General features: G+C 53.0%; 1 protein-coding gene across 3 annotated transcripts; it reads right to left on the bottom strand.

Annotated features, from left to right (window-relative positions):
- Positions 1–92: 92 nt before the first annotated feature.
- Positions 93–11263, bottom strand: LOC148644798 (kelch-like protein 24). 3 transcript variants are annotated; one of them, XM_088612308.1, is made up of 14 exons: positions 10977–11113; positions 10785–10900; positions 10157–10383; positions 8554–8867; positions 7457–7783; positions 6854–6997; positions 5920–6106; positions 5260–5406; positions 4747–4875; positions 3844–4020; positions 3379–3525; positions 2953–3118; positions 2770–2872; positions 93–2447 (listed from the first exon to the last, which is right to left on the bottom strand). In XM_088612308.1, the coding sequence occupies exons 4-14, from the start codon at positions 8830–8832 to the stop codon at positions 2406–2408; spliced, it is 1848 nt and encodes a 615-aa protein (XP_088468434.1). In that variant the 5' UTR covers positions 8833–8867; positions 10157–10383; positions 10785–10900; positions 10977–11113; the 3' UTR covers positions 93–2405. The 3 variants fall into 3 exon arrangements, with proteins under 3 accessions (XP_088468434.1, XP_088468432.1, XP_088468433.1); XM_088612306.1 differs by having other exon boundaries at positions 93–2872; XM_088612307.1 differs by lacking the exons at positions 10785–10900; positions 10977–11113 and adding an exon at positions 11154–11263 and having other exon boundaries at positions 93–2872.
- Between the last annotated feature and the right edge of the window lie 71 nt (positions 11264–11334).

Here is an 11334-nt window from a genome sequence, read left to right on the forward strand (position 1 = left end):
TTGGCTTATATGTGCATAAACGGGTATGAAGTCTTGCAGGATTTACACACTCCATGCCATTACAAATCCATTAATGAAGCAGTAAAGCCATCTAAACCTTCAATAGCACTTTATTCCACAGAAACGTTATCTCTTACAAAAAATGAGTGAGGTTTAGGTAACCGCACTGAAATAGTAACAAAAGCACAGTGTTAACTCGCCACGTTTTAGAAGAAAAAGACTACCGTAAGTGAAAGGTTCAGCGGGGTTGTGGCAATACAATATTTCATCTGACTACCAAGACATAAAGGAAGAACTCGCAGCACAAGCTCGACCCAATAAAACCACTCTGGTCTGAGGCAGCTCCTTGCCTGCAGTGGCATTGGTCACCCTGTGTTCAGGCACAGCAGAAATAAACATTAACAGAAGGAACCGTGAGACAAAGTGTAAGGGAGCAGTAAGAGGCAAACAGACCTGACCCTAGAGGGTTGTTGGTTCTGCAGTACTTACTTTACCAGGATTTCACCGTACTGCCTTAACTTAAGAGCAGCTAGTTCAGGATCATCACAAAAAGCCCAAAAGAATGATCCCTAAAGCACAATTATTTTAGGTGTGCTATATGAAACCACTCTGAAAGGCAAAAAAGCTACATGTTGCATACTTTGTGCTCCCTGCCCACTAATTTCACAATCACTAACAAACAGGCCACTCAGAATGCAGGATTGAGCAAAACAATTGGCACAATTCTTCAGAGAAAACACACACACCAGTGAACCAACAGCAACAGCTTCACCAAAACATTTTAAATACCCAATCAAAAATAACAGTTACTCACCAGCCAGCTAGATTAGAAAGTAGAGATGTCATTACTAAATGACAGTATTAACACTCATGCCACACCTCATTAAGTCACTGATATGCCCTTTAACTGAAGCACCTTACTAAGTATACTTAACGCAAAACATCCATGTAAGGAAAGCTCAGCACGTACACAATGTCTTCACTTGGCAATGAAAAATTCCAAAGGTCATGGCTCAGGACAGTGGGTTTTAAAAAAAACAAAACAATACAGTAATAAGTATTAATATAATTTCACAGTGACATAGGGGTCACAGGAGCAGCAAAGATGTCATTTAATCTGAAAGTGTCATGAGCACTGAGGTACTTCAGCTTTTTTCCTGCAAATGGGTGCTGATCAAAACCATTGAGAACAGCTGTATTCCATGCACTTGGTTTAAGGACTTCAAATACAAGAAAAAGAGCAAAGAATCCTGCCTTGAAATAATTTGCATATCAAATTCCCCTTTTTACTGGTGTTTTAAACAACATAAATCTGTCCCTAGATAAGAGTTCACAGTTCACCTTCGATACTAAAACTGTAGATCTGACAACACAGCACAAACCTCACTGATTGTAAAGTCTTCTGTTAATACCATATGAGAAGCATCATATTGACATGCAATAGTGACAAACTGTTTTATGTTACACTGGAATTTGTAACTGGAAATACATAAATTGCCCTGAAATAAGCATAACTTATTTTAGTCTCATAATATTACAGTTATATTAAAGTAATTCTGAGATCATTCTTACCACTAGAAGGCATGCTGTTTATTGAAAATTGAAATGTACTGACAACCAAAGCCATGTTAGGAATATCAACTATTAAGATTAAGATCTAAAACTATGAGCTTCTGTCCAGGGCAACCAGTCTTTAATTAACCTGATAAAAAGAATTACTATGATTTATTACTGTAATGCACAAACCCATGCCATTGTGGCTAAGAGTTTATGATCATTGAAGTTATTGATTAAAACCGTACTGTTTGCATCAGGATAGGGAGTGACCGAAGTTAGGGAACGCTTCCCCGTAAATCAGGATACAGAAAGACTATTTTACAACATGTAGTGGCACTTATGAGTCCTGATCACATAACGTCTAAAACAAGTCACATCGATGAGCAAGGCAGCTGCAGACAGGTGAACCTGGCTAGTTTGTTTAAGGTAAGGAATCAAACCAAACAGGCTTGGTTTAGCGTTCACCTTTAAAAAATTTCGGCACCGCACAAAAACACAAAAGGAGGGTAACTTCAAGAATGACATCACTGAAACCACCTACATGACTTATTTTGGCCGTCTTTGCACTTAAAAAAAAGCAGGCTCCTAAAGGTTGTCTTGCAGCTGAAAAAAACCCGCGTGATGGATTTCCAGCGTGCTGTTGAGCTCGTGTGCGATTTCCTGTCCCTGCCGCTCCTCGCTGTGGTCACAGATTCAATTATCCAAGTGCGGCTGAGAGCTCCTAGCCTCCCCGCCCGCTGGCCACACATGGCAGCAACGCAGTGCCGGCTCCATGGGCAAAACCAAGCACTCCTCCGGGGGGAGTTTTCCATTAAGCCGATCCGATCCCATGGATCATCCCGGGGAGCTTAACTCCTTGACAGACTGAACAGTGCGTGGCAACATGGCAACTAGGAAAAATACAAATAAAAAAAAAAACCCACAGTAACACTTCGATCAGCTTCTGGGACCTACCAACAGCAGTCTTTTCCAGTCCAAGCCGTCCACCTGACCCCCACACCAGGCAGAGCTGGTCTGCTCTGAGGGTCCCAGCATGCAATGCTCCAGCTCCCCTGTGCGAGTGGAACTTCCTGCCGAGCGGGAGCCGGCTCTTTGGCGGAGTCTGGAGTCTGGGCTTCACGGGGCCTCCGGCCAGGAGGGCACTCAGTTCGCAGGGAACTCTCGGTCCGAGGCCATGCCAGGCCGGCAGGCGCCGCGGGCGTCCTTCCTCACCTGCAGGGACACGCAGCTCAGCCAGCTGCGGCTGGTGGGCATCTCGCCGACGATCTCCCAGGCGTCCGCCTCCTCGCAGTACCGCTCGATGGTGTCGTGGTACCTGGGGGGCACGGGCGGGGGTCAGACTCCGCGCAGCGCCAGAGCGCTGTGCCCGCCGGTGCGCACGGCGGGGTCACCCACCTGTCCCAGCCCTCCTCCCCTCCCAGCACATAGATCCGGCCGTCCACGACGGCCACGCCGGGCCGGTACCGCCTCTCCTTCATGGGGGCGCACATGGTCCACTGGTTGGTTTTGGGGTCGTAGCACTCCACCTTATCCGTGTTCTCCGTAGAGGCGTGCCAGCCCCCTGTCAGGGAAAGCAGGAAGTACAGAGGCACGAGAGAACAAACTCGGCCCAACCAAAGTCCCAGCCACCACCCGCTTGTTAAAATAACTAGATCAGACGTCCATGTTCAATCAAAGCATTAAGTGAAAAGAAAAAAAACTTGTCTTCTACCAGAATAGACCTGCCTTTTTTTGCACAGTGTGGGGTTTTACTATAATTCCCTCAATAATCACCGAAGACATGCTGAACAGAACAGCGATGACACTGAACGTTATTCTCACCGATGACGTAAATCTTGCCCTTCAGGATGCAGGCTGCGGAGCCAGAGCGGGCAATCTGCATGGGCGCCACCTCGGTCCAGCTGCAGAGCTTGGGGTTGTACACCTGAGCCAAGTCCATGCCATCGCCATCCTCCAGAACAGCTCCCCCTACAGGGCAAGAGGAGACGTACGCAATCCCTGGCCGTTAATGTGCCACGGCACTTACTGCCCGTTCAGAGGAGAGAGGAAGGCAGGACGGAGTCCTGTGTACATTCCCCCGTCGTTCCCCAGAAGGGGAATTCAAACGCTTGTGAAAATACTTATCTGGCGAGATGGGCCTTAAGAAAAACATGGCCACATCTCAAGGGCACTGCAAACTTTAGAAAAGACGATGGGCCGATGATGCGGTCTCAATGTGCTCAGGACATCGCTGGCCCGCACCCTGGGCTTCTGGGTGCTTCTCAGCAGGGCGCCGGCCTCTCGTACCCGTGACATACAGCAGCCCATCCAGGGCCACCACCGCTGGGCTGGTCACCGCCATCTTCATGGACTCCACGAAGTACCAGGTGTTGGTGTGGGGGTCGTAGCACTCCACCGAGTCCAGCCTGGAGTGGCCTTCCCAGCCCCCGACCGCAAACACGAAGCCGTCCAGCATGGCCAGCCCTGCGGGAGGAACAGGCACACCGAGCTCCTGTCACCCACAGATTCACCAGTTCACTCTCTTGCTCCCGACGCAGACTCGTGCACGAATTCACTCTCTCACTCCCGACGCAGACTCGTGCACGAATTCACTCTCTCACTCCCGACGCAGACTCGTGCACGAATTCACTCTCTCGCTCCCGGCGCGGCCTCGTGCACGAATTCACTCTCTCACTCCCGGCGCGGCCTCGTGCACCAGTTCACTCTCTCACTCCCGGCGCAGACTCGTGCACAAATTCACTCTCTCACTCCTGGCACGGCCTCGTGCACAAATTCACTCTCTCACTCCCGGCGCGGCCTCGTGCACGAATTCACTCTCTCACTCCCGGCGCGGCCTCGTGCACGAATTCACTCTCTCATTCCAGGCACGGACTCGTGCACGAATTCACTCTCTCACTCAATCATTCAATCATTCACTAACGCTTTGAAGAACCCTTCCAGAACCCTACCCTCACGTAAAATCCCAACAACAGGAGGACGGGTCACGACAGACCTGCAGTGATTCAACACCCACACAGACCCGGTCAAACATACTGTACAGCCGAGTACTAGGAAGATGCCCAGAGTCGTGCTTTTGCTGGGCTGCAGGAGTCACCCAACGCATCAAGGCTACCCATCCCTACGGCCCGTGCCGAGACGACGTCAAACGTGCCGCGTTGGGGCCCCCCCGGAAGACCCCCGGGTGCCCACCCAGCTCGGAGCGAGCCACGTTCATGGGCGCCATCTCCAGCCAGGAGTCGAAGCAGGGATCGTAGCGCCACATCTCGCGGCTGGCGGAGCCGTCGGGGAACTCGCCCCCGGCCAGGTACAGCGTGGAGCCTGGGGGAAGAGCGGAGAGCGCGCTCAGGACGGCCGGGTCTCCCTCCACACTGCGGGGACACTTCATCTGGACAACAACTCATTTCAGCTTGCAGGGGGACACCCATCTGATCCTTGGTAAGCGAAATAAGTCACCGTGGGACACCGAAAGCCACCTCACTATCGACGTTGAAAACGGTACCGCCGATTGATTTCAGTGGTCATGGTTGCACATTCAAGTAGGGAGCTGCGTCAGCATGCGTAGCCGACAAAGGAACAAGTTAACGTTTATCCCATGCTGGAAAGGAGAGAGAAGAAAACCCCATGCTGTGTTTTGCCTCTCCTCCTCTCATGCCGTGAGCCCGGAGGACGAAACGCAGCCCGGGCAGGTCTCTGCGGTGGTACCTGACACTACCAGGCCGTGTTTGCTCACGGCGAAGGGCAGGCAGGCGAGCGACTTCCACTGGGCAGTGACGGGGTCAAAGCTCTCCACGCTGCGCAGGACCACCTTGTCGTCTTCCCCCCCGACCGTCACAATCACCTCGGCTGTGCCTGCGGAGAGACGCGCGGTCATTCCGAGCTGCAGGGGTTTCCCTTGGCTGGCCCCACCGCGAACCCCACCGAACCCCACTGAACCCCGAGACCTCCATCCATCAAACCACAGCCTCTTCACCCGCAAGACAGTCACGGCGATCCGGAGCCTAATCACGAACTCGGCGCCAGGACACAGGGCTAGACTTGACACTGTCCGCCCTGCCACACCCAGAATGAGACACTGGCCGGCCACGGGGTACACGGGGGACACGTGTCAAGACGAAGGAAGAAAACCACTGGCACCTGCAGGAAAGTCACAGGGCCCTGAAGGTCTGAAGGCAACATGCCACAGAAGTAATACACTCGCACAGGCTGCTTTATCCACTCACCTCTTTTAATCACACACACACACACAAAATGAACAACAGGCTTGCACTATTCGGCTTGAAGGTAAAACCAGACAAGGATGAGGTCACTCCCCCGCGTCCGCTCACACGCCGGCAGGAAGTGCCCCGGGGGGGGGCGGCGTACCGGTGGACCTGCGGGGCCGGGTCCGTGGGCCGAAGAGCTCCCCGCGCCGGTCCTGCAGCAGCATGTAGTCCTTGGCCTCGGAGATGAGCCTCTGGCACTGCAGGGACTCCCGGACCACGCCCAGGGACTCGATGACGTCGTGGATGTAGTAGGGGCTGATGAGGGGGAGGCGGACGTGCTCCAGCACCTGCGGGACAGCCCAGGCTCAGTTCCGCGCGCACGGGGCGGGAGCAGGCTGGAATACTCCGCGCTACACCGAGGCAAGGGGAACCCCCTCTCGGCCCCCCGCGATCATCCGGACAAACTCGCAGACGGCGTACTGTTCCCACACATCCCAACGGCAGGCACGTTCCACACCGGGGCCCCACGATGGACCAGCCTCGCGGCCTTCCAAACTCGCCGCAGCTGTCACTGCGCTGCCCAGGGGTCAGACTGCTGTTTGCAAAATCCAAGACAGAGCTACAGCTCTGGGCGCTAAATTGCTTACAAGCCCAGCAGGATTCAGTGATCGTCTGCAGGCCAGGGCGGCACGTAAGGGACAGTTGCCCGACAAATCCGCCTCCTCCGGAGGATCAGTGTTAAAACCTATTGAATAAAACGAGCCCCGATCCGAGAGCTTTAATAATCCAATTGTAGAGACCCGGCGGAGGTGTCTGTCCCTGCCTGGGCCCTGGCAGCAGCCTTCAGTGGCGTGAACTCACAACACTCCTGCTGCTCTGAGCCACACTGAGCTACTGCTGAGCTCAGAGGTCCAGCAGGCCCTGCACTTGCCCCCGAGACCACGGCGTTCAAGCTCAGAGACAGTTTAACTGATGCAATGAGCAGCACACCAAGCACTTTGTTATAACCAGCACCGTAGCCGATGCACTTATCCCGGGAAACGTCTATTCAATAAAGGCCGCGGCAAAGTTCGGCGACGAGACACCCTGGATACCTTTTCAAAGCTCTGCCTGCGGGAGGCGCTCTTCTCCAGCCACAGCATGACCGCCTCAAAGACAGTCTCCTCCTTGGGCACGTTGAGGTGATCGCTGGCGATTATCTCCGTCAGCTTGTCGGCAGACAGCGACAAAAACTCCTCCTGCCAGGGGGAAACAGAGCATCACCATCAGCACATACACTGGGACACAGAACACAGAACACAACGATGACACGGCTCTGAACAGGACCACTTAAAGCCCTTGGGGCTGGGAGTTTGCTGGGCTGGCCTTAGGTGATGTCGCTGAGGGACACGCCTCTCCTCTAATCAGAGCCGATCCTCCTGCAGGGGGGGCGGTGCCTGTGCCACGCTAAAGGGGGAGTGTCCTAATGGTGGGCGGGGCCAGGGGAGTGCCTACTCTTCCTGAATCTCCCCCATGTGCGGGCATGGGTTTCACAGCAACTTGAAACGCGGTCGGCTCTTCCAAATCGGCAGGTATAACACGAATAAAAAACAGCTTCTCTAAATCCAGAAATTCCGCACCGTCAGTGGTTTCTGAGAACACAAGGAAACACAAGAGGCCAGGAGGAGAACGGGGAGGAGGCTGAGGGCAGTGGCCACCTGGCGGCAGACGGTGCTGAAGTGCTGCAGGATGTACTCCAGGCTCCGGCGCTCCAGCTCCCGGCAGGAGTGCGCCTCGGCGAAGCAGTGGATCCCCACGCAGTTCATCTCGTCCATCTGCCGCTCCATGAAGGTGCAGCAGGCCTCCCGCACGGCCATGATGTCCAGCAGGTTGGCGGCCGCCAGCAGGGCCTGCACGTTGGCCCTGGTGATGACCACCTCCGCGGTGTAGGCGTAGCTCACCAGCACGCCGATCATCTGCGGCTCCACCCCGCTGATGGACACCCTCTCCTGCCGGGACTCCATCAGGTCCGTGGAGAACATGGCCTGGGGGAAAGGGAGAGAGGGACCAGCAGGGCGTCTACCTCACTGCACGGGCACAACTCTCGACGCAGACTCTGGGAAAACACCAAGGCGCCCCGGGCGAGAATCTCCTGAGCACACACAAATTAATAAAGGGGACAGGGATCGCACCCTTGACCCTGCTCAGAGACAGGAGAGCTAAATGCAAACGCCACCCCTCAGGAGAACTGCCCCCCCCTTGAAGTGACTTCACAGCCAAAACAGCTCCGTGAGATTCAGACTAGGTTGCACATGCTAAAATAAGCGACAGACTATACGTTTATAAAGGTTTCTAGGTAACTAAGGAAGATGGATAGAGAATGGAAGAGCATGGCTGGCCTCCAGGGTCTCTAACTGGGGTCCCCAGCTGATTAGAGGGGAGGGACTGTGCTGTTTCCCTTTCTCCAGAGGGGTGACTTCTGTTCCGTTTGCTTGTCTCCCCCGAGCCCACCTCAGTTTCCGTCTGAAAAGACTCTGGGCTGTGATTCAGGCATTCTGTCCTACTGTCTGGCTGGGGAAGGTGTGCTCACACACTCACACACACACACACACACACACACACAAGCTCAAAACAAGTATACACTGTACACATTAAGCCTATTTAGGGTCTAGAATACTGTGTCTCCTGTCACTGATGGATGTCTCATCTTAACAGGCCCCTCACACACCCACACACACCAAGACACACCCACACACCCACACACCCACACACCCACACGAGCGCGCCGAACGTGCCCGTCAGCCCGCTGAGCCACCTGGAAGTAGGAGCTGAAGGAGGCCAGCACGATGCGGTGGCAGGGAAACTCCTGGCCGCCGCAGCACAGGACGACGTCGCAGAAGGCGTTGTTGAGGCGCAGGCTGTTCAGGCCCTCCAGCACCCTGTTGGGGTGCCGCGCCTCCACGAACACGTAGTCCTCGCTGTCCAGTGGCGCCAGCGCGGAGCCGGGGTCCTCGGGGGAGGGGCTGGAGGGCGTCGCGGCGGGGGCGGGGGCCTGCGGGGCGGTGACGGACGAGGGGGCGGCCATGGCGTCCATCTTCCCACGACACTCCCGCCTAAGGAGACCGCGGGCTGCGGAACGGAGGGGAGAGATAACCGGTCAGGGGTCCGGCCACTCCAGCCTGCCCCCGCGCCGCACCAGGGAAACAGGAGGGCCGCCTGGGAGCAAGGCAGGAAGAAGGGGCACCGTCGGGCCGGGGCAGATTCAGTTCCCGGGGAACGGCAGGCAGAGACCGCCTGAGCCGAGCCCCACCCTTAAGGGCCCCGAGAGCTCAGGGCCTGCAGCTTGTGTGGCTAATCGGGTTGGGTAATAACACCACAGGGCTCCCAGCTGAATCACACTTGTCTTCATTAGGAGCAGGTATGTCCAAGACAGGGGTGAAGGGAGATTATAGGTTAATTAATTCACACAAAAACTGTGATTCACAGGCAATCTCTCCTGGAAATACAGACACAACTGAACATCTACTTCTTCGTGTGGAACATTCGCCAGAATTACTGCAGCTGTGCAGACGTCAGCCGTCTCTTTTGGCCTCTGTTTTATTGTTAAGCGCCTTGTGACGGTGAAGATGCTACATAAAATAGAGATAATTACAGTAATAAACCTCAGTCTTTCGACACCGTTTTATAAACCCGGAGCAGCCACTAAAACGGGGATGGAGATTACACCTCTGGTGATATAGGACTGAGTACAGTACGTGACAGCCCACTTGACGGTTTCTCAAAACCTGCACATGATAATACTATATGGTATTCAATTACTCCTCCATCGATCCCTGATGCATTAGACCCTAGGCAGTCTTTTTCAACGCGAATCCCCCCAGGGATAGGACAGGACAGATATCTGCAGCCATGATCTTATGGGGGGGGGGGGGCGCTCTTTTTCCTGCTCTCAATAAAAGATCAATAAGAGCGCAATCGGCTCACGGAGGGAGGGAGGTGAACCCGCAAATCGCCAACACGGACCAGAAACAAACTAGCGCCGCTGCAGGTCGGCATCACGCCTTTTCAAAACACAGTTTACAAGTTATTTTGGCTAAAAAGCGGATTCTGCCCCCACCGTTCTTGAAGGTTTGAAGGAGTAGGAGCACAGTGACAACGAGAGATGCCCACAGTGTCGGGTCCAGAAAGAACATGTTTTCAAAACCAGTGCACTGAGGCCACCTCACCCCGCTCCTGTGCACACGGACGGACATTATTCACCCATCACATACAACTAGCGTTAACATCACTTGGAGCAATATATATATATAAACATACGTGCTAGCCCCTATCAAGTTATTCCTCGATTGCACCGACACTGCTACTTTAGAGAAGGAAAATTAATTTAGAACTTATTTAGTAGGGGGGGTTACCATTACCTGTCGTCCCAAGGCATGGCCATCTGACAGCCTAGTATTCGCACATAAACAATGCAAATCAGACTCCACAAATGTGGACTGAACGCCGTCACGCCATCTCCTTAGTACCACGCACGTCAGCTGCCGTCAGGAAAGCAAACGGGACGCACGGGTGAAGGGAAAGGTAACAGCGCCCTCTGCTGAGCGGGAGGAGTAGGCGCACCCCGAGGTGGGCCGGACTCCTGCGCCTGTTTTTTTAGGAATCGATAGATGAGACTTTATTGATCCCGAAGGGAAATTGATGGATTACAGCAGTCCAGCCCAAGACGAGCAAAAAAAAAAACAGATATCAGAATAAACGAAAAATTAAAATACGTACAACAATACAAAATAAATAAGATAAATACATAGGTGTGTGCAAAATATGCTCATAGTCACTGTAAAAACAATATGTGCAAAATGTGCATAGGTATATACAGATTGAGTGTCCAAAATAAAGTACAATGGAGCAACATGCGGTCCATAGACGAGCAAATGGAGGGCTAACTGAATGCTGCGTTTTGCACAATTACATTAAAAATTAAATACCAACAGCGGCCCGTTGCACAAACCAAGATTTTCTTTCCTTACACATTAAACTCCAACGTACTCAAATACATGTGACTAGGACGCGCGTCTTTTTCGTCCCTTATCTGGGGGGACGTTTAACAGCTTCTCCCGGAGACGACTGAGCGCTGCCGTGTTCCTTCGGGATGAGAAATGTTCCTGCACGGAGGAATGAGATGAGCTGTGGGTGAAGGATAGTATTCGTGGCCTTAGTAATATATAACTGATTTACTACAGTATTCCTGACAGAGGGCGCCCTCAAGCGCTAGGGCGGCTGCTTACGTTTAACGTTCAAGTTACACGTTGTACGAGGGCTATCGAAACAGATCCAGACAATTAGCCCGGCTGGTGTGTGTGAATTTCGTAAACCTAACAAAACCCAAAATGAAAAGAACATTTCATTGCTATTTACTGTGAATGCAGCCGATGGGGTCGTGCGTCTTTATTCGTACTTTGATTAGTTTCGTCATATACCCTCGTTGTAGTACAAACAACTCCGGAAGTCTGAAACCTAACTGTGACGCACTCAGTTTTATGTTTTAGGTAAAGTTCTGTGCATTTCATAAAGTCAACTGTTCTGTTGCCTGTTCTCT

Source organism: Lepisosteus platostomus, chromosome 19 (assembly GCF_059453375.1).
Source record: "Lepisosteus platostomus isolate fLepPlt1 chromosome 19, fLepPlt1.hap1, whole genome shotgun sequence".
Classification (NCBI taxonomy): domain Eukaryota; kingdom Metazoa; phylum Chordata; class Actinopteri; order Semionotiformes; family Lepisosteidae; genus Lepisosteus; species Lepisosteus platostomus.

Coding starts and splice junctions, on each gene's coding strand:
- LOC148644798 (XM_088612307.1), bottom strand. CDS start 8,832: ATGGACGCCATGGCCGCCCCCTCGTCCGTCACCGCCCCGCAGGCCCCC. Junction 4,876..5,259: donor ACACGGCCTGGTAGTGTCAG/GTACCACCGCAG, acceptor CTCTTCCCCCAG/GCTCCACGCTGTACCTGGCC. Junction 3,526..3,843: donor TGGGCTGCTGTATGTCACGG/GTACGAGAGGCC, acceptor CTTGCCCTGTAG/GGGGAGCTGTTCTGGAGGAT.